At 36.7% G+C, this 27,355-nt stretch overlaps 1 protein-coding gene across 7 annotated transcripts in view; it reads right to left on the bottom strand.

Annotated features, from left to right (window-relative positions):
* Positions 1-27,355, bottom strand: part of LOC139459650 (tyrosine-protein kinase Abl-like) — a 94,584-nt gene that overhangs the window by 56,573 nt on the left and 10,656 nt on the right. The window contains exons 1-2 of one of the 7 annotated variants that reach the window (XM_071241249.1): positions 24,350-24,409; positions 4,255-4,320 (exon numbers count right to left, since the gene is read on the bottom strand). The exons of 1 other annotated variant lie outside the window; for it this stretch is intronic. In XM_071241249.1, coding sequence (XP_071097350.1) covers positions 4,255-4,320; positions 24,350-24,359 — 76 coding nt within the window. In that variant the 5' untranslated portion in view covers positions 24,360-24,409. Of the gene's footprint in view, positions 1-4,254; positions 4,321-12,016; positions 12,098-24,349; positions 24,410-27,355 lie in introns of those variants that run through there. 5 more of the 7 variants (XM_071241251.1, XM_071241250.1, XM_071241247.1 and 2 more) reach the window with 5 other exon arrangements.

Raw genomic sequence — 27,355 nt, forward strand, 5'->3', positions numbered from 1 at the left:
TAAACAATCAGTTGTCTGGTGAATACATCCTACATCAACTCACATGAGAAAACGTATTATATCTACCCCATTGCTCTCAATGCTCTGATAATCCCATCAGATGTATTGTGCAAATGTGGATTACAACAGTGAATGGACACCTTAGAACCGATTAGCCATGCAACAAACAAATTCCCTAGATACACTCAGATTTGAACACCATAACTTTACTTTTACTGATGTAATGGGCCTCTTGTTCACCTAGCAGTTTAGGTTGTATATTCCCTAGGGAGCTGAGAATAATTGTTGAGTGCACACAGATCCAGTGACCGGGGTAACAGAGCTTTCAGCATGCCCCGTATGGGGTGGAAATATGCGCAATAAAAATGGCCTATTATTATTATGTCAATTTTCAGTCTGATATTCACTTGACAAGAGATTATGACACATCCTCGACAAATACTAACATCATTAACAGGGCTTAAAATTGTAACAGCCTACCGTTACTTCAAATTCTGCCTGTCTGTTAAAAAGGACAACCAAATTAATAACAAACTGTAAAATAATGTTTTCATTCATGGCATACAAGAGCATTCATGCATTAAGATATTGGATGGCAAAATTTATGTCGACCATTCCTACAGATTGATTTGAAACTTCCATAATGGCCATGTGTTACAACCATTATTAAATGTAGACATGGCGGTGGCACCAGGCATGAGTGGTGAAGCAGTCAGTCAGTACTAACCTTGTGAAGCACTTTTAACCAGTATCACTGATCAACTACAAGTGTTTGTGAAGTAGAACCTTGATCAGCACACTACACCACTGGAGCTCTTATCAAACTCTTACAGCCAAACTGATAGAACTGATATCAAAAGAACAACAAATGTTTACAGGCAGATTGCCATCTTAAGGAAGACTTACCAAGTACTCATTTAATACTAATTACAGTTGGCTAAAGCCTTACAAGATGTTTCATAATGACTAATCTAGATACTACCATTAAGAGAATCTATGTGTTTGGCTGTTGGTTTAGCATCTGAATCTCACACTTCGGCATGATTAGCTTGATTGATGAATGACAGATATTTCTGATGTCCATGAGGGGAAATGCCCTTCACAGACTTTCAAATTCATTTCTTTCCCTCTCAACCTTGATATGAATGAAAACTGAGTAACCACTTCTTCATAGACCACAAACAGACTAGGCTATTAACAGATCGATGTTTTCCTACATGTTTTTAGTGTGAAAAAATTATTTAGATACAGTCTGTGCCAAAACTTTGGAGTTTAGCCTGAATTGGCTATTAGCATAATTTTTTGTGTAGTTTAATGTTATTATATTGACTATTATTAGCTGAGCTTACCAGACCAAACTGAATTTACTAGGCTTCAGACTAGAGGCAAAAGTCACAGACTGTAGTCTAGAGGTATCAAATCAAATTTGATACCTCAATTTAATCCTGTTTTGACCAATCAGAATCAAACACGCTTAAATGTCATAGTAGAATTTTTCATAGATCACATTTCAGAGACTATGCCCTTAATAAATATCACTTAAAATATGCAAACAATTAGTTAAAATCCACAAAAGTTGAAAAATTGAGTTCTTTTTACCTATCTCAGGTCAAAAGAGAAATTTATCAAAGCAAGATATATCCAGGAATTTGGACATCATGTTGTTGCAAACTGATTCAGGGAAATGGGTCTACTTAACCCAAATTAGCTTCAATTATGTATTTTAAGTGACTGTGAAAGGCAAATTGTGACAAGTTAAAAGCCCAACAAATCCCTTTACCATGTTGGTCTGGAAATGGAAAGAGAATGTATATGCAGGTTCGACCATCACATCTTCTCAAAGTAGGCACACCAGGATGCTTTCATAACTCTCCATCGTTCCCGGTGTAGATGTGACAGCAGGTGATGCTTCATTTGGATTCTTGTGCTCATAGTATCATGAAAAATCAGTGAGAAGGTTTGGTTTTAACACCACCTTGAAAGAAAGTCAGGTACGTCAAAAGTGGAGCATGTATTAGATTGATACCACTTTGGTGATATCAAAAGTATGGTCCTGAAGAACCAAAGATGATAATCCTGGTGAATCCGAGATGTGAACTCTTCAGCATGAACACATCAAGAGTGTACTTTGTTCAGTACCAACTCACCCGACTGACTGTCTGGAAGCAGGAGTGTCTGATCACAACCAGACAATACTGTCTGCTCCAACAACACCTTGAACACTGCTGTGGAATAACTGAACTAAAAGACAGAACTTACTACCTTGTCTGCCATGTCCTTGTCCATAAAATGCTCAGAACAATTTGCAAAATCCTCTCATCAATGACGCAAATTCCCCAAACATATGCAAAAATACTGTTTTCAACCCAAAGAATCAAGGATCAAAAGGATAGAAGCATTAAACCTCAATGGCTCATTTACCTGAACATCTACTGCAGCATCAAATATGTGAGCAAAGTTAGCATTTCATTTCACTGATACATATAATAATCAGTGCATGCCCAAGAAAAAAATACACATTAAATCTTTTGACAGCATCACATCAAAACTACATCCTCTGTCATGGAGTTACAAGACCGTGTGAATTTCACCGAGGTGGAAACTCATATCCATAGAACTCCATTATACACAGTTCATGCAATTACACAAGCAAGATAATAGTCCATGTTATGACATCGATTAAAACATAATATAATCATCCATCCAATATAATACAACCAGTTTCATGAATAATAGATATACCACATGGCAGTTTTCATTATCATGCCTCAGTATAACAAAACAGTACACACTGTAGAAGGCAGTATACTGTAGAGAAGGGCAGCCAGAAGATATAGCCAGGATATACGGGCAATACAAGCACGGATATACATAAAGCACTGCAAAAACATGTCATATTAGTCAATTGGTGACATGAACGCAACTTGTAGTTTTCTAATACCAGGCTACAAACACTGAATATATAAAATGCTGTCAATCTGCAAGTTTTCACTGAAATAATTACCCAACATTTCATCCAAAACAATTTTGTATACTTGTAGTATAAAGTAGTTGGCACATTTTGTCAGGCCCTGCTGGATTCTATTGATTTTGTTATCAGGCTTACTTAGTAAATGATTCAAAAAGAGCAAAATGAGTTGAAATTGACCTTTTTAAGGTTTGGCTAGTCGGCACTAACATTTGGGACTGACTTCAGATTCTAAAATCAATTTGCAATTAATCCAACGATAAACTTCAGGTTGGATCAAATCCTCTTTTGTTCAAAAACGATAACGAGTATGAAAACAATCAATGCTCCAAATCCCACTGTTCTTCGCAACATGCTAACACATTATCACTGAATAAGGTAACCATTGCATCTTGAAGCCTGGTATCACACAACTATTAGTAAAACTGCAAATAAAAGCTTGTTAATAAATAAACCAAAGATGTGTACAGAATGATAGGTAGAAGCTGAAGCTGTACAACTCAAACAATACACTGTGCCACCTTCCAGTCACTCCAGATAAACTCCCCTACTTAGCCAAGCTTCAAGCTGCTGAAGCCAGTATCAAGCTAGTTCTCTCATTAGGAAGTGATTACTGAAAGCAATCCCCAACCCTACAATAAGGCAGACAGGCTTCAAACTCTTGAGATGAAACTGCATAATGTCTGTTATTATTTACATATTTGGAAATGAAAGACTATCATCATGATATCATGGTCAAGGACAGACTGTCACCTATATAGACCTATTATCTGGGTTATGGGTTTGTGAAATGTTGACATTAGCCTCTTGACCTTTCATCCTCTTAGCAGGCTTAGCACAATTTGAGTTATATTTTCAATATATAAACATTACTATCATCGTCAGGGTCCTACAAACTTGTCAAGATCTTCAAACTTACTTCAAAGGAATTAAAAACAATTTTTGATAAAATTGTAATCAATGTTTATCTTACATAAAAGATTACTCAAATTACAAACTATGCTGATTACAAAGCATTCAGGGAATTTGTTAAAAACTTATCAGTGTAATAATACATACACAGGAAAATACTATGTCCATTCCACAACATTTTACCATTACAAAAGTTACTCACTTTAAGGATTATCTATTCACTCTATGAACTGCACTACAGCTTTCAGTATTACAGACAACACTACATGGAACGCCAGCCTATCCAGTGCATAGCAGTAGTTTCTATCTGTTCAAGTTATCTGGTGGAGTGACTGAGAAGATAGCACTGTGCAATACTAGAAATACATGATTACTTTTTGGAAGACTGGGATCATCACCTGGGAGAGAGCTGGGGCTCAAAGGCTGCTGTGGCGCCGGGTCTGATGACAGACAGAGACATACATGTACATTGTATCTGTCAGTGGACAAACACTAAACATACCACAATATAGATGTGGTAAATAACTATGGTATTTACTGGAATAGGTGTCATGGTATTGACACTGTGGCACATACTTTGAAGATAAATCTGTCATGGCAATAACAATGTGGTACAAAATACAAATATGTTATGGTTTATGAACTGTGGCATGCGAAAACACAATAGTAACAACATCTGTCATGGCAATTACAAGGTAGTACATAAACATGATTTAGTTACACTTGTACACTGTGGCATATAAAACTTTGGTAAAGCGTGGGAGTAAATGTAATATTACACTGTAGACAGCAATATTAAGAGTCTTATCACCTGCAAGCCTTTATCGTCTTGAAGCCTGGATCATGCGAAACAAATGGTGCAACACTCCACCATGTCAGGGTACTATACACAATTAGTCAGGGAACCACCCAATCCCCATAATGGGATAATGACAAGCATGAGTGATTAAGGTGGGTTCAACATCGCTTTGACAGTTTTCCAGTTATATCACGGCACGTCAGCTTGGTGAGGGAGTAAAGCCCTAAGTGATGCAGGTCACTCTGGCAAAACCCACGAGCACAGGTATGGTGCTTACAAACCTAGAAACCTAATCGGGGCAAACCGGGATTCGAACCCACAATCATAGGTACGCAACTATGCACAGTGAAATGTGGCTCCTTAGACGACTGGACAACCCATGCCCCGACAAGCATGAGATGATACTAAGGGCCTATTTTGGAACACAATGTCCACGTCTTGGTTAATATACATTGTGGGACGCATAAATATGTATTTTAACATGTGTGTACCTAATAAACTCATTGTTTGTTTATACATCATGTACATAATGGTGAATAACCAAGCACGATTAACAAAGGTTTGGACATGAAAATTACTCATGAACTTTCTGCCATGGTTATATTAGAATCTAAAAATGCATCCCATGACATGCACACATTGCTGCATAACACCTACACCATGATCACAATGGTATTGGTATGTTATGTCAATGAATAGAATTTGTAAATGACATGATACACATTGCAACATACTTATTTGTCTTGGTATTAACATTGTGTCACATCTAATATATACCTGTCATTAATCACTGTTATGGTGTCCCAGCATTCACAATGTTCCACACGCAAAAAAATACCTGTCTCGGTATTCATAATGTGCAACATACAAAAAATACCTGTGTCGGTATTCACAATCTGACATACAATAAACACCTGTAATGAACATGATGAAAGGTGAACTGAATCATGTATACAAATAAATAAGTCATGCAACACTAATAATGGTGCACTAAGACTTTCCTAATGTAGACAAACAGCCTGTGTCAACAATGTGGGATGAATACATATCAGGTTAGGATCTGCATCAGGCTATATATTTCATTAATTCATGTCTTTCTCAAGAGCAACATTTTCTGTTACAATTACACAGAAAACTTTGTTTTTTAAGAACATGCTTATAACAAACTGGTTTGGTTTTTTTTTATCCCGGCATTTGCTGTATATATGCTGTACATATGTATATAACGACCTACGGTAAAAACAAACTAAAATCAGTGGTCCCTTTGAGCTCGTTACAACCATAGTTTACTGTACTTACAAGTAAGTGGAAACATACACCTTCACTCAGCCTGAGCCAAAACCTTTGAGACAACAAGCTCGAACGTGACTCTCAGCATTATTTAGTGTTATTATGACTATTATTACTTCAGTTTACTGGACCGAACAGAATTTTAATAGACGTAGCCTTTGGACAAGTTGCTAAAGTTACAGACTGATGACATGAGCAGCGATAATGCTATCTGTCTCAACTCTAATCATTAATGTAGGACCTGTGAAGATCCAGGGTAGAATAGGTCTCAGGCAATCCATGCTTGCTGTAAAAGGTGACTATGCTTGTCGTAAGAGGCGATTAACAGAATCGGGTGGTCAGACTTCCTGACTTGGTTGATGCATGCCATCGTATCCCACCTGAGTGAATCAATGCTCATGATGTCAATCACTGGAAGGTCTGGCCAAGACTCGATTATTTACAGACTGCTATAATATTGCCGAATGTGGCGTTAAACAACAAACAAACAAGCAAAATCATTAATGTAGAACCAAGCCTGAACTATGCATGTGGATCAACGTTACACAAGTCTGAGACTGAGGGAGTAAATGAATGTCGTTTTACGGTGCAGTCAAGAATATATTCCATCTATATCAAAAGTGTTTTTGCTGGATACAAATGTCAACAGGACATTTTTAAGACACTTGCAAATTTTGACAGGACAATCCTTATTACCATAACCAAAAGTCTAAAATATCTTCAGGGGAGACAGCCTCCGTGATCTAGTGAATAGAATGTCTGCTTGGAGAGCGGTACATTGGTGCTTCTATCCCCTGTCCACAATCAAACCAAAGACTTTCAAAGATGGTACTTGTTACCTGGCCCTAAGGGGATAAAATAAGGACTGGTTTGCTCGGAGGAAGTATACTGCATTCGTGTGGGGTATCCATGTTAAACTGTGGCTTGGTATCTAAGTGGTCTTGGTATCTTAGTCCTAACTAGTACAAACAGCCATACACATGTGCATGCAGGTTGCAATATAAGTGCAAAACTCTTGAATGCGACATAAACACCATTTCACCTAAGTTTTAAGACATTTCTAATGACAATCAGTCAATGTCCAAGAAAATGAAGCAATCCGATACCCTGATCTCATACAACATGGCAGCCAGTATAAAACTGTGTTTGAACCAGGCAAACCAACGACTGGTGATCCACATCACTGGGGCATGCTGGCACCCAATCACCCAAATCACAGAGCCGATTCCCCGATCCAATCTAGTTGCCTCTCACAGCCATCAGTCAGCCCCATCAGGCAGGTTTGGAGCCACAAATATAATGGAATATTGATATTGATGTCAGAACAACACTTTCTCTGATGTTCTATCACCTTGTTCATGAAATGAGGCAAAGTACAAAATATAGTACAAGTACTATATTTATCTAAACATTAGTCAGATCAGTGGTAGAAACTAACATTTTTAGTCCACTAGTCCATACAATGATAACATATAGCAAAACCCGTTAAAATAGCACATTTCTACTAGTCCTTTGACACCTGCACTATTGGGCAGTTTGGAAAGGACAGTGAAGGACTTGTGCCAATTTCTAACACTGTAGATTAATTTCTTTGCCGTATAAAACAATTATGAGTGAGTGAGTGAGTTTGGTTTAATTCCTCTTTGAACAGAACTTCATTTATTACATCAGGGGCATGTCAGCTTGATATGTGAGGGAAGCCATGAGTGATTTGGTGAAACCAACAAGCAAGGGTATTGAGCTGACTAACTTTGATACAATCAGGGCGAAACGGGGATCCGAACCTATGATCATTATCCCTGGCACATCAAAGGGAGTCCATTCCACAAAGTCAACTGTGTCGCCTTAGACGACTACCCTTTTATGCCTCACAAAACTCTATGAAACTATAAAAACAAAAGCAGTTTAGACATTGAAAAAGAGGATGACATTTAAATACATCACACAACAGAAATACACAAAATGACAGCATGATAACTAGACGAAACACTGAGTCATTTCATTATCACACAGTAATCATCACAGACTGTAGTCAACAAGTTATTGTTTGTTTGTTTGTTGTTTAAAGCTGCACTCAGTAATAGTCCAGCGATATGACGGCGGTCTGTATTCAATCGAGTCTGGACCAGACAATCCAGTGACAATCATGCAATTTGGATTGATGACATACATCAACCAAGTCAGCGAGCCTCACCACCCAATCCCATTAGTTGCCTCTTATGACAAGCATAGTCGCCTTATGGGTTGCTGAAGACCTATTCTACTCCGGATCTTCACGGGTCCAACAAGTTATTGAATCACATCACACAAATACATTTCATGTCATTGTTTATCATATGGGAAACAAAAAACATGGTCAAACCATTTGGTATTTGTCAAGCCTTCATCAAGAGAATTAGAAATCAATAAGACATGCTTCTAGAAGTATTTGAAAGGACATTTGAAAGCTGGTTGCTGGCTTTGCAAGCTGCAGGTTCACAGTGGTAATAAATAAGGAGAGTGGTTCACCTTGACCTTGTACATGTCATGACCTTGACCTTCTACATTGCTGCATGACACAGACAGCACCCTATTCCATCAGACTAACATTAGTCTTTGAAATGAATGTATATAACAGTTAAACACCAGTTGTTAAATCATCAAAATATATTATATTAAAAAGGTGTCAAGAGACTCTCTTCATTTTCAGAAACTGGTATAATCTAGACTTGCCCTATATTACTGACTTGCATGGGCTGTTTTGGATATATTTGCTATATGACAAACTACCCATACCATGTTAACCATGACATTTTAGAGAAGGGGAAGACACTACTGATCAAATCCCACTATTCAGTAGCTGATTTCGATAATGTCAAATAATAGAGTAAGAAAACTACTCCGTCTAGATTGTTACTGGTCTCACACACAGACTACTGGTCGTATCTATTCTTATTAGAATTTACACAAATACCTTGCAAATGAAAGATTTTGAATCACTCTTGTTCATGAAAATTAAAAAAGAGAAAAAGGATATCAATTAGATGGAAAATTACAATATTACCATAGATTCAGATCACCAATTTAAACTATGAATCCAATTAGCTTTCACAGGTTCAACAGTTAAATGTCAGGAACATGTCAAAAGTGGAATTTTAGTAATGGAAGTACATTTGAAACCTCTTATTGTGATTCCAGTGAAAGCATTAAATGATGCCCCTCCTAATTGCTGAATCTAATCTTTAATCTAATCTAATCAATTGGACCGGTACCTATGACGACTTTATTTCAAAGTCTGAAGCCTTTCTTTCCCCACTACAATACATCCCCAGAGACAGTGAATAAAAAGCCATCTGCCTCAAGTCTGATTGAATGCCTGCTTGTGTTATGCACAGTCTTAACGCCCCTGTCTGAATATGTGTTATACAATAGGTAATCACCACTCACAACAGTTATTTCCCCTTCAGTGGCCACTGAGAACTTACCCATCATACAGAAAAGATTCAAATTCAGCAGATTTCCTGTACTGATAGATTTCTTTCACACACTGTGAGTTATGCTAAGGCTTTTCATAAACAGGCCAACCAGAAATGATTGTCATAATTTTCTTCTTATGACCTCCTTTCCCATAACGTCAACAAAAGATACGGCTTATATGTATAATGAGGCTGTATTTAGCATATGTTTTGGAGTAAAAACTCTTATTGGGTGATATTTGTTGCATTTCAAATAGTATGTGTCTTTGAAATGAACTGACAAATAGGTGATAGTTTAAAATCTATTAACTATTTAACTCAGCTTAATGTGGGAGGAATGACATTTACCAATTTGGAGAAATCTAGGACCTTGAGTATGGTGTTGACAAACTAAATATGATAATCAGGGCAAACCTTGGGAGTCGACAACCCAAACCATTGGATCCTCGCACAGTAAAGGGAAGCAACTCGCTCAGCGAACTGTGGCTAAGAGTACTTAAGCCCTAAACTGAAATGAACCTGGTTTTGCAAATTGTGCCTGTTGTTCAACATTTCCAAACAAAATTATCCTGAATACCCAACAGAATGCCTATCTCTGGCAAATAATACTCATATTGACAGTATGTTCAATGGTAATGACACAAAAATGTCTATTTCTTCAGTTTACAGCTGAAACCAACAATACTTGCTGAATCAGACAGAAACAAATTATTTAGCATAGCACTGCAAACAATGTGACACACACATAGCAAAATGAATTAGAAATTGATCTAGAAAACTGTTGGGCTGTTCAGGCTGAGTGTTGTTACCATAACATGCAATATTGTCGCAAGGAACACTTAGCCACACTCAACACTGCTCAATGAGGTTGCTGTTGTTAAGAGTGAGCACTGACTATTTTGCCTCAAAAATTATCCAAATTCACTTTACAATATTTTCCTTGGTTGTTGGATAACAACTTCTAATGGCCCATAAAATATTGAGATATCCACTAGGTATTATGTTATTCAACCCTAAACGTACAAGTCTTGAAATTGAGTGAGGTCGTTGAATCTAATGTCACTGAACATGTTTAAACAGCATTCATATTGAAGGCAAGGCAGTTAGAGAATGAGCTTGTTTGTTGTTCAACAATTGGGATACAATTACCGGTACAAGCAATCAACTAAGCCACAGAGCCTGACCATCCAATAATTTTGTCACCTCTTAGTCCATGTAGGTTGCTGCGGACCAAAACTCTTACCCAGAATCCACCCAGTTTTAATGTTAGAGAAAACGATACAGCTCTAAGAGTTTTACCCTTCTGACAGACTGGGATTTTGGCCACTGACAATAAGATTGAGTTCAGTCAGATTTCTTTCAGTCTAGCGGCTGACATACCAAGGTTCATCAATATTCCATCTGTATGATGGTGGCCCATAAACAATGAAGTGTGGTCTAGATAATCGGGTGCTTGATATTACGACCCATGTCATCCGGGTACATTTGACACGTCAACTAAGTTGAGTCTGACCACCAATCCAATAAGTCACCTCTTACGACTAGCAATGGGAAGCTGGAGACACATTCTACCCTGGGTACCAAGCCAAAATTTAAAAAATGAGGAAATTTCTTAAATTCCTAATACAATCATTGTGATAAATACAAATTACCGTGCACAATGGGGCAAAGACATTGTGCTGATTTTAAACGGAACAGCCTATTTTAGAGCATTTTTGTGAGTATCAGACGCACTACCATGACATTCACAGTTATACTTATCTTTTCAATACTGAAAGTATATTGACTAGACCCCTCAACAAGGTCAAGTAACCTAGCATTTACAGTAGGGGTGAGATCGTGCATAGTGAGTTTTCATGCCATGATACGATTACAATACATTTTTTACTGTATCGAAACAAGAGGATACACTTGCTTACTACTTGCTTAGTGACCCCCAGTGTTTTCTTGGTCAAATATTGCAAAAAGAGTTATAATTTGCGTTTCAAATTCACTACTAAAACAGCCGCTATGATTATCTGTCTTCTACTGTTTATAGCCAAGAAATTTCCACACAATATGACATAAATATGTGTATCGCAATACGTACTGTATCATGACCTATGTATCATGATACGTATTGTATCGTGACCTTGCTGTATCATTTCACCCCTTATTTATATACAGGTTATTGACATTTTACATCAAGGCAGAAGGAGGTCCACTTTCTGTGTCTTTCTGTGCCTTACTTTGCCTTAGAAATTTCCCAATACAAATGTAAAATACATAGGTTTTAAACTGAGACACGTCAATTGATAAAGGACAATGAAGGACGCCTGAAATTAATTTCATGATTTGACCCAATTCAATATCCATTCCAGTGAATATAAACTCTTGTGTCCTGCACAAAACTGGGTGCTGCTCATATTGTGCACTAACCAATTTCCTTTTGGCCAAATATCAAATATGGAACGATTATCAACATAATTGTGCGTGATCTCGCTGAATGGAATGCAAAGCGTGGAACATATTGCACGATATGGAATTGTCTGTCAACATTGGCAACCCTATAAAATGGAATCCAAATAATAACAGGAGCTATGAAAATACTACCTTTAGGGTGCTGGTACATCCCAACTGTATATCCTCCACAGGTTGTTATACAGAGTTTATACCATATGATATCCCCGATACTAAATCCAGCAGAAATATCAGACTGTGTCAATCCCACATGATGTGGTGCCACACCAAAATAATATGTCTGTAATTCATGCCTTGATATTTTCACACTTGACATTCCTTGCATCCCTCAGTATAACGCCCTCATTATAAAGCAAATACTGGAAGGTGGGGACCACATGTTCAGGACATAGATGGGAAATGAGGAAATTTAATGTCAAAGAAGCATTAGACCCAAAGAGCATAAATGCGTTTTTAATTCAAAATTGGAAATGGGCGCATTAACTCATATCGATATGAAATTCTGGTGTTATGGAAAAGTTACTTTTAGTTCATGACTTCAAGCTGTGCATTGTATTCAAGTTGATAGCACTGAGGAAACCTGATTTATGATTATGAAAGGAAAGCCTGTGAAGGAGACCCCAGGCCCAAAGACAACTAGGTCATAGAGAGATGTCTTTTGTTTCACTGCCTGATTATAATAGAACCCCAGGTCTTCAAAAACGGGTCAAATTCAGCAAGGCAAAATTTAAAATGATGCAGTGGCAATTGACATAGGAAACGGCTAAGAGAAGGTTAGACTTGCACAAGTCTCTAAAGAAAAGTTACTTGTTAAAATCATAAATTGTAGATTACATAAATAATTATAACAAGCTGTCCCTATAAAAGACTGGTGTCTTTGTCGGCTTATCTAGACTTGCCTACAGTAATGATAGAATGACTGTAATTCCAAGGACATATCTTTCAGTACAGACTTTGAGCAAGGCTAAGTCTTGGTCAACAATGACCTGTGCACCTCTGTCCGCATCTCCAGTTTCATGCAAATAACAGAAAAAACTTGTTTAATTTCTTCATGACCATGACACATTTCCTGGACTCAAAATTTCAATTTTGAATTAAACTTAAAGCTATTCTGACATATCTATAGAAGTCGACATGAATATATAAAAAATCACTAGCCCACAAGCCTCATTCAGTTGGTCTAATGTTCAGGTATCCTGAGGGCTAGTGTTTGACTTGCACAAGTCTCTAAGGCAATATTTATGAGTGTAAATAATAATTTCTAGGTTATATAAACAATAAGAACAACTTTTTCCTATATAAGACTGGCGTCCTCATCTAGAGTTGAATATTATAAGGATAGAAATACAATACATCTATGGGTTTATCATTCATACTGCTGCAAAGACAAAGACAATACGTTTCGTCAGTAGGATAAACAAGCCTGTTCAAAAACTTACTTAAACATAACTTATTTTGTGAAGCCTAATGTGTTTAATAATAAATTCAATATCATGGTTGGTTGTTGGTTTGTTGCTTTATGCCGCATTCAGCTATATTCCAGCTATATGACAGCGGTCTGTAAATAATCAAGTCTGGGCCAGACAATCCAGTGATTGATATCATGAGCATCGATCTACGCAATTGGGATCAATGACATGCTTTCAACCAAGTCAGCAAGCCTGACTACCTGATCCTGTTAGTCGCCTTTTACGTCAAGCATGGGTTGCTGAAGACGGTCTCAATATCATGAGTTACATGTGTCAATAGCAGGCTGCATGGGAGCTGAATGAGCTTGTAAGCCTTTTATTGTTATTTTGCTCAAAAGTTTCAGAAATGTGTGAAACACTTAGATCTCCCTCTTGACCAGCATCAGATTATAGGCTCAGACTCGGGCATAAGGACGAGGTAAGCAAGTGACATCACATCAAACATTATGACATGACGTCATGACATCCATACAAGCTTACCAGCCAACTTGTTTGAGTATTTATACAACGGCAAATTCTCAATTAGATAGCTAGATTCTTTAACGAGTAATGATAGAAGTTTAACAATGTTCCACAAGTTTTGTTTTGTTTGTTTATTTTTGTTGTTGTTTAACACCGCATTCAGCAATATCCCAGCCATATGATGGTGGTCTGTAAATAATCGAGTATGGACCAGACAATCCCGTGATTGACAACATGAGTATCTATTGACGCAGTTGGGATACGATGACATGCATCTACAAGGCAGCAAAATATGAACCATAGCATTTGGTTTTTACCCACTGCTTTGTTCATCAATCATTTTCCAGTCATTCAGCATTCATTTTAACATTTACCATCATCAAACAATCAAACACTTAATGTTTCACATATAAAAAATGTCTAGACATAAGTGTGACAAATGTGTCCAATATTTCCAACCTTGCCTCCCACAAATTATCCAATAATTATAACCCAATATTAGTAACCCAGCATGAGCAATTAGTTCTTATCCATTTTAAGGTTACGATTATCATGATTATCCCAGTTTCCACAGAAACTAATGCTCCATCAATCAATGATTGTAACATAATTGCGCTTGAAAGACTCCTGTGAGACTGTTTAAAAACTTGACCCAATCACATTGCTGCAACTCCCAATATAAAAATAGCATGTATTGATGCAACATTTCTTCTGTGATGTTAGTTAGGGAATTCTATTGTGACAACAATAAATTTATGACCAATTATTTCAAACAATGTTGGTTAAATAGGAAGGTCGTTCACCTTTTTATTCTGCATTTGGACTCATGACAGTAAATCCATTATTCCAAGAAATTGTTGCAAATACATTAATATTTAACTTGACAAATCTATTTTCTTCATTTGAACATGTTCATTTGGACAAGAATAGTTATCATGCGTAACATTTAAAACTGCTAACAGACCTTATGACGGAGAACCATTATTCTGCTTATCCCTGACTTTTATCATATATGATTTTCTCCCAAAATTCAAATTGTCAACACTGATTATGTTATGTTTGCTTGTTTGGTGTTTAATGCTGTACTGAGGAATATTCCAGCGAAATGACAGCAGTCTGTAAATAATCCAGTCTGGACAGACAATCCAGTGATTGATATTGTGAGCAACTTCCCACGCTGTCGTGGTACGAGGACACGCTATCAACCAAGCCATCGAGTCACCTGATCCATTTTGTCACCTCTTCCGACCAGCATAGGTTGCTGGGGATCATTTCTTACCCAGAATCCCCATGGGAAGATCATGTCATGTCAAGTTAGTGAATGTTGTGCTCTCGATATTCCAGCTTGATTTAAGCTTCAATCACATTGCCTGCATTTAAGTCTTGGCCAGACAAACCAGTGACTGATAGCAGGAGCAATGATCCACAACATCAGTACACAAGACACAGTGGTCAGTCACAGGGCCTGACCACCCAGTCGGCACTTACAACCATTGGAAAAATTCTAAAATAACTAGGTTGGTTCTTGACACAATTTGGTTGTGTTACACTGACACATCTAACATATGGCCTTCCACACATCATGGTCGACACCTGTTCAATGATCAATCACCATCCATGATTTATTGGCAGTCTGTGCCAAATACTTTTAGGTCAACTAGACCTACCATGTATTTGGCAATTTTTTAAGATTTTTTTAGTCTTTTCATATAGATTAGGATAAGCCGATCTTACTAGACAGTAAGAAATTTTACAGGCATCAGACTGTTGGCAAAAATCACAGACTGTAGATGTAGGTGACAAATGGAATTTGATATCTCAATTTAATCCTGTTTTGATCAATACGAATAAAGCATTCTTCAATGTCGTGGTAGAATTACTGGATTGGTTACTATATATTATATATGATTAGACTGGATTGGTTACTATATACTAATGATATGTATTAATTAAAATGATAAAATGCAATAGTTATGATATTCCTTGTCTGCCATGAAGTTATATAGATCCTTGTAACAGAGTAGCCACATTTTCCTTCACAGTCAACAACTACAAGGCCAGCAGGACTAACACAATCCCCAAGTATCAAGTAGGTGTTTGTATTGGGCAATGACTGGTACAAGGAATGCCTCATTTAAAATCAAGGTCACATTTTTCAGGTGTATGTAGCAGGAAACTAGACTCCAATTACCGTTCCTAACCATGTTAAAAACAACATAGACTGATAGTTTTCCTGCATAGTGTTACATCCAAAATCACCATGATGAGGCCTCCAAATAATTATATGCCAAGTAGCTGGGGTAGCTCAACTTCAAAATAATCAGGGGATACGTGTAATTATACACTGATTATGCTTTGATTATGGTGACATTAATGTGTAGCAATTCAGTGCTTACTAATAATTCATTTACATCCTCTTTTTCATTAGTCAAGGAGTTTCTGAAAATTCCTTAAAATGTTATCTATCTATTTTCTCTGATGAAAGTATCAAATCAGTACCTGATGACTACTGAGATAAAATTATCAAAATTCTTCAGTAAAATTACCAAATTTCGGCAGTAGAAACAACCATTTCCCTCCTAAAAATTTCTTTAAAAATCTTATGCATAGTGTCACTGATATTTATTTATAGTTTAAAAGGATTAAAAGTGAAAAATATTCATTATACATTTTGTTTTATTGAAGCATTCATATCTTGTATGTTTGAATCACATATTAAATGTTTAAGCATCAAAATGCTATGGAAAATCTTGAAAATAATAAAAATTCTGAAGAACTTTCAATGATTGCCGAATCACAGAATTCATTTAGGACTGTAAAATACAAATGTTCCTTTAGGATAGTGTTAGTTAGGAATCATGGCCTGTCACACATGAAGTGTCTGTTCAAACATTCACAAGTCTGTGTGATCTTGATGACAGAGAGGTTGTAGATCAACCCATAAATGTGGATACTGATATGTTTTGCTGACCATTTAACAGGTGCTTGGGATAACAAGCCATTAAATACATCTTCATCCCTAATCATGCTAATGGCCACATGTCTCAGAAGGGGTTTAGGAGCTCTTTGAAAATACATCCACTGGACTTCAAGGGTGATATTATTGGCTGTTAATGGGAACTGAACACCATTCCAGTATAATGCGGTGGCCATCACAGCATATGGCTAACAGCAGGACTAGGCTGACCAGTGTCCTACACAGACACAGTTCACTGAACCCCAGCATGTGCTTGCCATCACTTGTGCATCAAGCAGGGTTGATGACCTTGAAATCAGATACATCACTGAGTTTAACCCATGACATTTAATTACCTTAAAACTAGACGCTATTGTGTTACAATACCCCTGTAAACAAATTGTCAACATAATACATCAATTTACAGGCACAAATGAGCTTTACGATGAGATAACATAAGATGATATTGATTGCAGAAAACATTCCATTATGGAACAGATGCAATACTTAAATGACAATATTGTCAGTCATAAGTCTCACAGTTACAACTGTTGTATGATCCAATTGGACACAAAACATGTAATGCGCAAACGTTCCATATAGAAACAATATTCTATAAACTACATATAAACAGATACATAATAAGTCAGGATAAAAATACAAAGTACAGATACAAAATATTATGTTATGACCTTGGAGTATTTGTATGACCTAGGCAATCAAATAGCAAAAATAAAACACTGAGACAGATAAGAAATCAAGAGAATCCTTTGAAATTAAACCTATCTCTGTACTTCATACCTGTCTATCTCCATAAAGACAAGATGATTCATCCTTCTGAAAGAGTTCTCTGCTACTGTTGTATTGTAAAACAATCAATACTTTGAAAAGCAAGTATTTTTTTAGGAAACAATTTATGTATAGAACTTAATTCAACAGATCAATTAACTTTCAATGAATGATGAGACATTATACATACATGTGTACACACACTTTTTTTAGTTTGTAAGTACATTTCTAAGAAGTTGATAAGTGACAAAGAAGACAGGAAATTTATGGATAATAACTTCTTTATTAAACTGTAATAGCAATGTTTCGGTATAGATCCTCAAACCATTGTCTGGCAAAACCTTGTGTACATATATTGTCAATCCCTTCATCATTAACAATAAAAATATTAAGGCCATTTATGATGTTCCAAAGTCCACTCCATGAATTATACATGTGCTACAGTGTGGGTCAAGACCAAAGCCCTGCAAACTCTCAGGAGTTACACTCTATTACCAACAAGGATTTACAATGGCCTTTCCCACAGGCCAATACTTGGAAGTACCCATTAGCATGTATCAGATTAAGGTATAAGAATCTCACAATCTGAGAAAAAAACAACATTATTTCTCATAGTCATTCTGTCACAGGCATCAAATCAAAGTCTAAATTGCACATGGTTTACCAAGTGACTGACCATAACATATAGCCTTGACCTGTGCTGCCTATGAGCATGGCTCACTGACCATGTAGCAGGTGCTTGTGTTTATTTGCACAGCCCCCTAGATTCTCCCTCAGGCCCCTTGTGTTGGACTATTTCACAATGGAATGACAGTGCCAAAACACAAATCCCTTAATCGATTCTCAGGTTAGATGTAAGACTGGAATGTAAAGAAGATTTATGATCGTTCATTCACAGAAAGTCTGGTAGTTCTTCTGTTTATTTTCAACAAGGGATGTACCCAGGTGTACTGAGGGATGTTCAAGTGGTCAATTTGGCTTGTGAGGCTCATACACTGAATTGTTTCATGACATTCATGATCACAAAAAAAAAAAATTCTTTATAAATTGGCTTGTTCATACAATGAGAATATTTTCTGGAGTTATGTTCTACAGTGCCAAACGTACATTTTTGTTCATACTTTTCCATTGAGTATACATTCATATTTCATATCCCTATCATTCAAATTGCTTCCACACAATCAAACTGACACAGATCACATTACAAAAATAAAGATGAACAACATTTTGTGCTGTTTGTATGAATATTCCTTGAAGACTGTACATTGTGCATACTGCTATCCCTGCCAACTACAGTGTTTCCATTGATCCCACCAATCAATGAATTGCCATTGTATAAGGCCCATTGTCAATACATCAATGACAAGTAAGAATGATCAATTGTTATCCGAGGTGTCATTAGACACAACTATTATGTTAAAAGTTCAAACTTTATGGGTACATAGATTCAAATATTATAATAGTAAACTTCAAGGACCGCCCTCTACTCACCCTGTAATTTTGAAAGCTACCTAAATGGTAAAGAAAATGCCCTTAATAGTCATCTTGTTTGTTTACATGGTTGTTGTTGTTGTTGTTTGTTGTTTAACACCACACTCAGCAATATTCCAGCTATGTGAAGGTGGTCTGTAAATAATCGAGTCTGGTCCAGACAATCCAGTGATTGACATCATCCACACAATTGGGATACAATGTCATGCATGAACCAAGTCGCTGACTTAATAGTCATCTATGGCCACACCAATTCAATTTTTGTACTGTACAAACATTTGCCTTAGTCAACTTATCTTTATCATGGGTCAAGTTTCTGTCAAATTAATCACTTATGCTAATGACAGATTATATGTGAAGAGTGAGTGAATATGGTTTTATACCGCTTTTCACAATATTTCAGCAATGTCATGGGGGTTGCCAATATGGTCTGCACACATTGTACTCACTGGGGAATTGAACCTGCATCATGTGCATCTTCCGCATGAGATTTCAACCACTAGGCTACCCCTTATGCGAAGAAGTCAAGTTTGTTAAAATTGATGATTTGTGGTAAGCACTTATATATCCATAGAAGCAGTCACATGGGTGCAGAAGTGTGCAATATCCCATCAACAAATTATCCAATTTAAGTTATGAAAGCTAAAAATGTTCTGCTAGGGTCTCATCCACCGCTGATGAGGGGTGGGGGATGTGCTCTTCCCCTGCAGCAATTTGTGTGAACAACGCGTTGACCTGCAGGGTCAGGTAATCAGAGATCACAGGACTCGAACACTAACATACACAGATGTCACAGTACACATCCAACCCCTGGATAGGAGGAGCATAGCTACATGGACCACATGTCCCACTGTCAGTCAACTGAAAGACATCTGTCAGCACCTGAAAGTATCCGCATGAGCATGCACACAAGAACAGGATATTCTCGGGCCAGAAGCAGAGCTTCTGTTTATTTTTTAGGGTGAAACCATACATCAGTGTATCCTAAACGACCTTACGTTCCACGATATCTTTATCAATACAAGACATGATGATACATTTGCTAAAAAATATTACATACAACTAGATTAATGACCTGTATTTCTGGTTTAATAATTCTGGAGTTACGAGATCAAACAAAATTTTACTAGACTTTGGTTTTGACTTACTAGAGGTGAAAGTCACAGACTTAAGTGTTCAAAATTAAGTATCCAAGTCTTGAGGTCCTTGTCATAAGCTCAATGTTAAAGGTCGCTGCATTCAAACACTAGAGGAGCAAACAAGGACACCAGACCCCCTTAATTTTGAACACTGCATGACATAAGGCTTAGGAGAGTTGCAACTCTATCCACCACACTTGAGAATAGACTAGGTTCTAATACTTTGATATATAATACCATTTTTGCCGAGATATGTTAAGTCTACTGACCTAAATCTTTTTGTAACAACATTTTCAACAGAGCTGTGATAAACATAAGAACTGTCATTATTAAGCCTGTAAAGTTAGCCAATTTGAATTCCTTTGTACTTGATTCACACTTCAAAATGGAGGTTAAACAATGCTGAAGCCAACTAAAGAGCTGTGTTAATAAATGTTTGCATGTAATTTCTAAAGATACAAGTTTATTTGCCTAATTTTTCTGTTTTCCATGACACATCATAAAAGGTTAGGTATGAGTCAAAGCTATCGATGCTAAAGACTAAACATGCTCAAGTTCAACATCTGGAATTGAAACATCACCACGGTCATAATTAATGTCATGATCACAATACTACCATGTGTTTTCAGGAAAATCTGTCAGTCGTATTATGAGCATGATTAGAATACAGAATGTAGTGGATATTCATTCTTATTAGTTTGTTAACAACATATTTGGCCCATTAATCTATGTAGGATGTTGAATGTTAGTTTTGAAATTAATAAAAAATAAATAAGTTTTAACTTGGCAGGTCATTGAGTTATATTGTAAACACACCAAAATAGCAAAACTGTAGAAAGGAGTACATCAAATATTGTGCAGATCAGATTTTGAATGTTAAAGTTGTTTCAGGAATCACTAGTTCGTAAATGGTAGTGGCTTGTCCTCAAAACAGCTATTAATTATGTCACTTACATATTCCTGGAAACAGAGACAAAAACAAAAGAAATTTGTCGAATGTCATTTTATTTTTATTTCTAATTTCAGTTCTATCAGAAGAATCAAGAATATCTGCACTTTGTGTTTGTCATCAACCCAACATGCCATATGCATCACATCCCTTTGAAATGTTTACACTAATTACAGGAAAGTTTGCTTGACGTTTAATGCTCCACTCAGTAATATTCCAGCTACATGATGGTGGTCTGTGAATAATCTAGTGTGGACCACACAATCCAATGACTGACATCATGAGCATTGATCTACTCAATAGAGATATCTTGAAATGAATCAACCAGATCGGACCCTATCAGAGATAAGACACTATGGTACAGTGATCGCTCGCTATAACGCTACCAATGGGGTCCAAATAATTGGTGGGCGTTATAGACGATGAGCCGTTTAACCGAGGCGCGCGCTCGGAAAATCTCAAATCATCAATATGTGTTTATCTCACGTCACATCAAAATAGTATATATTTTTATGGACCTAGATCTACCTGTAATATCATTCATTTATTAAATCTGTCACATTTCAAAATGTCTGAAATACGTATTCCATTTCAATTTATCATTTTTAATCGATAAATTATAAAATTATTCACTATTTCCCGCGATGTTATTGAAAATAAAATTCTCGGACACACATTTCGACAACGGGTCCACATCAAAGAGCAAAATAAAGACGTTTTAAACAAATCTTTAAATATATTATACAAAGTGATAAAAAAATCAACAAAAATGTATCTAAAAGTAATCAAACTTACATCTAAGTTATTATTTCCATCGTTTCGTGCGATCGCGTGTAATGTAAGTCAAATGACATCTCGGCTTTCGTCGCCTTGAATTCTCGGCTCGGACACAATGTTTAATGCAAAAATATATGCATGAAAAATCTATGTCACAGCTCGTAACCTAGCACGATACATTCGCGAAGTTCCATATTTTTAATATATATCGTGATTTCCTCCTTAAAACGTTCAGATTAACACGATTTAACAAAAAATCTTTCGCCAACTTCTGAAATTTATCAAACACGAGCTTGGTATCACAGCTATAATTTGATTGGCTGCCTGAGGTCACGTGCTCAAAATTGACCAATCACGAAACTTGTAGTAGATTTCGGCAAGAAAGCGTCATTAGAAACAAATTTTAATCCAATGAAATCGCTTGTTATAACTACGGAAAAAACCAGGCGATGTTACGAAAGCGCGATTACGAAATGAATGACCGCCGTGTTGTGACAGCAACTACATGTGTGTGACAGTGTCGCCTCAAATTGGATTGCCCACTAATTAAGAATATAAACTTCGCTTGTGGTTCTCTTTTATTGCATGCATGCGCTTCTAAGATCAAAGGTCGATAGTGTGAAAAGTTAACTAGTTGAACAATCGTATTTCCGGGACTTGCCGCGGATGTTTTCAAACAGATTATTAGAACTCCATTCAGCGATAAACGGTTGATTATGCAATGAGAAGCGTTATGTGCAAATGAACAACGAACAACAATACAATTATGTCTGTGTAAAACTATCAGTAATAAAAGTGTACATAAATTTTGGGAGCCATGCGTTACCGCGCGTAGTAACCGAAGTAGCGCTTTATCGAAGAGCGCAATAGCGAGCGATCACTGTAACTACATTATGATGTAACATCAAATTTTCAACAAGATGTACAAGCTGAACTTCCTAACCACACTGACATGACTGAACCACCCAGAATCACACTGTGTATCATACACGTTCATTGTATATTCATTTTGAATTGAGAATAAATCATCACTTTTCTTTTAACCAAAATGTGTCTGCTCTGGTAAGTAACTCAAGATCACATGTAACTTTGTCAGTCTTGTACATAATAAACATGATAAAGCAGTCAAGTGTAATATTGTCAATCTTGTTCATAATTAAGTTGTCACATGTAATATTGTCAATGTTGTTCATTATTAAGTAGCCTGATGTAATATTGCTCATTACTAAGCACTTTATATAATAACCCTTGGAAACTGCCGATGGGTTGATTCCCATAGAAACACATAGGGATCATGGGGATGGTCATATATAATGTATACATGGATGGTTTGTGTCTTATGATAGTATAATGACATATAGCTCGAGGCATGAAGCATGCATTCATAGGTCTAGCTTAACATTCCAGTACGCCTGCAGCTCTTATTCCAGAACTATTCACAATGTAGGCTGTATCAATGAAATCTCAATATAATACATATCAAAAAAGTGAAGTTGCAATACGATACACATCAAGATAGTAGTCACAATACGATACTTACCAAGATAGTAGTCGCAATACGATACTTATCAAGATAGTAAAGTCAGAATATGATACATATCCAGATAGTAAAGTTTCAATATCATACATATCAAGATATTAGTCATAATATAATACATATCAATATAGTAAAGTTTCAATATCATATATATCAAGATAGTAAAGTCACAACACGATACTTTTCAAGATAGTAGTCGCAATATGATACATATCAAGTTAGTGAAGTTGCAATACGATAAATATCAGGAACAGAAAAGTCGCAGTACAACAGTAAAAGGGGTCAGAGTTCATTGCCGTCACATTGTCATGTTGCTATGACATGAGGTCACAGATATGAACATAGAAAGTTTGGGCCTTCATTTCAAACCTCTTTCTCATAAAACAAGGGTTTAGCATTTCAACAGTTATTTTCATCAGTGTTGGAGTAACTGTCATAAAAACATGTTTTTTGGTAAAAGGTAGTCTTAATACAATCACTTGTAAGAATTGAACATATGAGCTGCAAGTTAATGTCTCCTGTATCAATGGATGATCAGAAAGGGTATATCTTCTCCACAGATATTTGATTCCTACAGGCCATATTTCCAGTAGGAGCCATCTCTGGATCATTAACAAATTCCTATATGCATCTGCCATATCCAACACATTTGCCAAGGTTACACAAAACAAGTGCCAAATGGTCACATATACAACCATGAAAGCATAACATACACAACTTACAAGATAGATGACACTTTGTTTTACCAAAATAAATAAACCCAAACAATTCAATCAAGCCAATATCATTAACAGTTAACACACAAATCTTGAAGTAAAAACAATCACAAAAGTAATCCATCTCTGCCAAACAATAGACGATGCCTGCCATGGTTAAAATGAAAGCCATGTACTCACTCCTCCCCATAGATACTGTAAACGCATTAGCTCCTGTTGAGATCCAGGTTGGTAATAGCTCTGCCACTATCCCAGTCAACAGTTCCCGATCACTTTCCCTTTCCATAGCAGCCCTCAGGCCATGCTAGTATAATCATGTGAGCCACACCTGTCTCCATCATCACACCATCAAACATGCATTTCCCACACCCTTGCTTTGCAGCACATACATAAATATAGATATTACACACATACACATATACCTGTACATGTCTGTGTCATTCCTATCAATCAGATAATCAGAAAACAGTCTGTGCCAAATAATGTTTGTGGCTACTGGCCTGGGCCCACTTGCACAAAGGGATCTTAGCGCTACGACTATTGTAAGCCTATGTTAAAATATGGGAGTTATGATCATCTTAGCGCTAAGATCGCTTTGTGCAAGTGGGCCCTGTGCATCCTAGCACTATGTTCAGTCCATTTAGTGTTATCTCATGGCAGTGTTGAAATAAAAACTAGTACTGGCTCCCTTATCTTTGCCCTAATAGTATTTGTATCTAGGGCCCCCCTAAATGCTTGACATATAACATTAGGGTTATGACAAGCACCCCTTCACATGCATGCTTAATTGCAAACACTATTATTAGTTGAACTTACTTGACGGAACAGAATTTTACCAGATTCATTCTTGAGTCTCGTAAACTTAAGCATGTTTGCTGTAAGAGGCAACTAACGGGATCAGCTGGTCAGGCTCGCTGACTTGGTTAATGCATGTCATCGTATCCCAATCACTGGATTGTCTGGTCGATTATTTACAGACCATCATCATACAGCTGGAATACTGCTGAGTGCGGTGGTAAACAGTATCAACAAAATCTTTGGGCCTTTTCTCGTCAAAACATCACAACTGCAATAAAGGCCTGTCAATCTGCACCATACCATTCTCAGTTAAATCATCCAGATTAACACCTTTTCAAAATGACGAACCATGGAAACTTGTCATGTCAGTAATTCCATTCAATAATATACACAAACTGCCAACATTAATGTTTGGGAAGGAGAGGTTTCTATACAAAAGTGGTGCAAACTACACAGAATCACTCTTCGTGTGGATCTTAATATCTAATCTACTGATACCTTGTTCAAGATGTAAAAAAGAACCTATTTTCCAATTTGAAAAGAGTCAGCTATAGGAATATATTATGACTGAAAACATATCACATGTCCATAATTGCAAAACATATTGCAGTTTTATCCTCGACAAAAAATAAGATTTTGAAGACAGCTAGTGTTAATAAACATACATGACTCTAAACAAAGGTTTTCGGGACTTCCTACCATCATTATGAACATGAAAAACATGATGAGAGTAAAAAAAAGTTTCCTTTTTGTGCATGATTGAGAGACTTCTGTAAACTCTTTGTATGTACACTAGCACAAGATCACAAGCATAGAAACGTGACCTATTTCTATATCCTAGAGCTAATGAGGTCAAGGGTTAAGTGACAGTCACACCCATGATGAGCCATCAGATAAGGAAGTCCTACTCAGGCTTTGTACATTACTCTACATGAAAGCAACATTTTCATGAAATAAAATCATTCCAAGCTAACAATTATTTTGATTGTCAAATGCTTCTTCGATCTATGGTACTTTATTGGAGGTTAAATTAGGAACATGTTCTGTAGTTCACCCAACATTTAAAGCATTGCTAACATCTAATGGGTTTTATCAATTGTTAGGTGACGTCCATTTTTTCATGTCACTTTCACCGATCAACCATACAAAGAAGAAAAGCTTTAGGTGTGACCTTGAGTTGTTCATTCTATTCATTGGGACAGTCTGTTCCAAAACATTAAAGTCTACTAGCCCAAGTGACCTCTTAGTTGTTTAGAGCAAACAGAAGCAGTTTTCACCTTGAAACTACTTGAATATCATATTCATGAGGTAGACAATCACATTCAGGCTTTTACCAGATGCAAAATATTGCATCTCACACACTTACAAATTGGAAACTGACAGAAATAGTTTACATTGCGATTCGTTGAGGATGCAAACAGCACTAAGGTATGGTTGTTTGAATAATTAAATTGATAATGTTTGAGGATAGCTTGTTACATATTACTGACAGTTCTATTTAGGCAATACCATTCAGGTAATTTCTATTCAGAAATACACTCAAAGGGGTAAGAGTCAGTGCTTGATTTCTTTAATCTAACAATGAAATCACCATCTACAACGGTAGAAACGACAATTTTCAGTTCAGTATTCCTTATAATGATAACATTGTCGTATAGCAAAACCCTTCAAAATGGCAAATGTCTACTGGTCCTTATGATACCTTAACTATTGGGCAGTTTGGCAAGGACTACAGGACTGGTGCCAATTCCTAACGCGGCTTTAAGAGCCCAAAGTTTTTTTCAAATCAAGTGAAACGAGCCACATGTCACCAGCCTCGGACCCCATGTTTATGCCTTGGACCTCAAAACATGAACACTGAGAGTCCCCAAACCTGACAATAGAAAGATCCAGGTAAATCCCTACACACTGTTCTTGAGTAGCATGATTCTTGATCTGTAAATTATAGCATATCAGAATACCTTCTAAATAAGGCCTAAAACTGTGATGTGGCTCTGATTACCCAACCTACCCTAACTTAGAATCAGTTGTTTTCAATGTTCAGGACACAACAAAGACTCACATGAAGATATATACCAAACACTGCCAACAAAAGAAATCGTAATGTTACAGGCTATTTTAAAAAATAGTACCTATTTCAAGCTTAAGTGCAATTACAAACACAACATTACTTTGTTCATAATTTCAACAATCCAGGGGGATATCATTTTTCATTTATCAGACAAAACATAACATTTATTCAGTGTTTGAAATTAAGCATGAAAAGCAAAGGGTCCTGGTCATGACACTCATGCTAACAATTGAAGATTAAGGGGGGTCTCCTACATTTAAAATAATAGCAACAAACCTCAAGGACCCTCCTTTATTACTAACACTGTTTATTACTGA

Source organism: Haliotis cracherodii, unplaced genomic scaffold (genome assembly GCF_022045235.1).
Source record: "Haliotis cracherodii isolate W230 unplaced genomic scaffold, xgHalCrac1.p SCAF_13, whole genome shotgun sequence".
NCBI classification, from domain to species: domain Eukaryota; kingdom Metazoa; phylum Mollusca; class Gastropoda; order Lepetellida; family Haliotidae; genus Haliotis; species Haliotis cracherodii.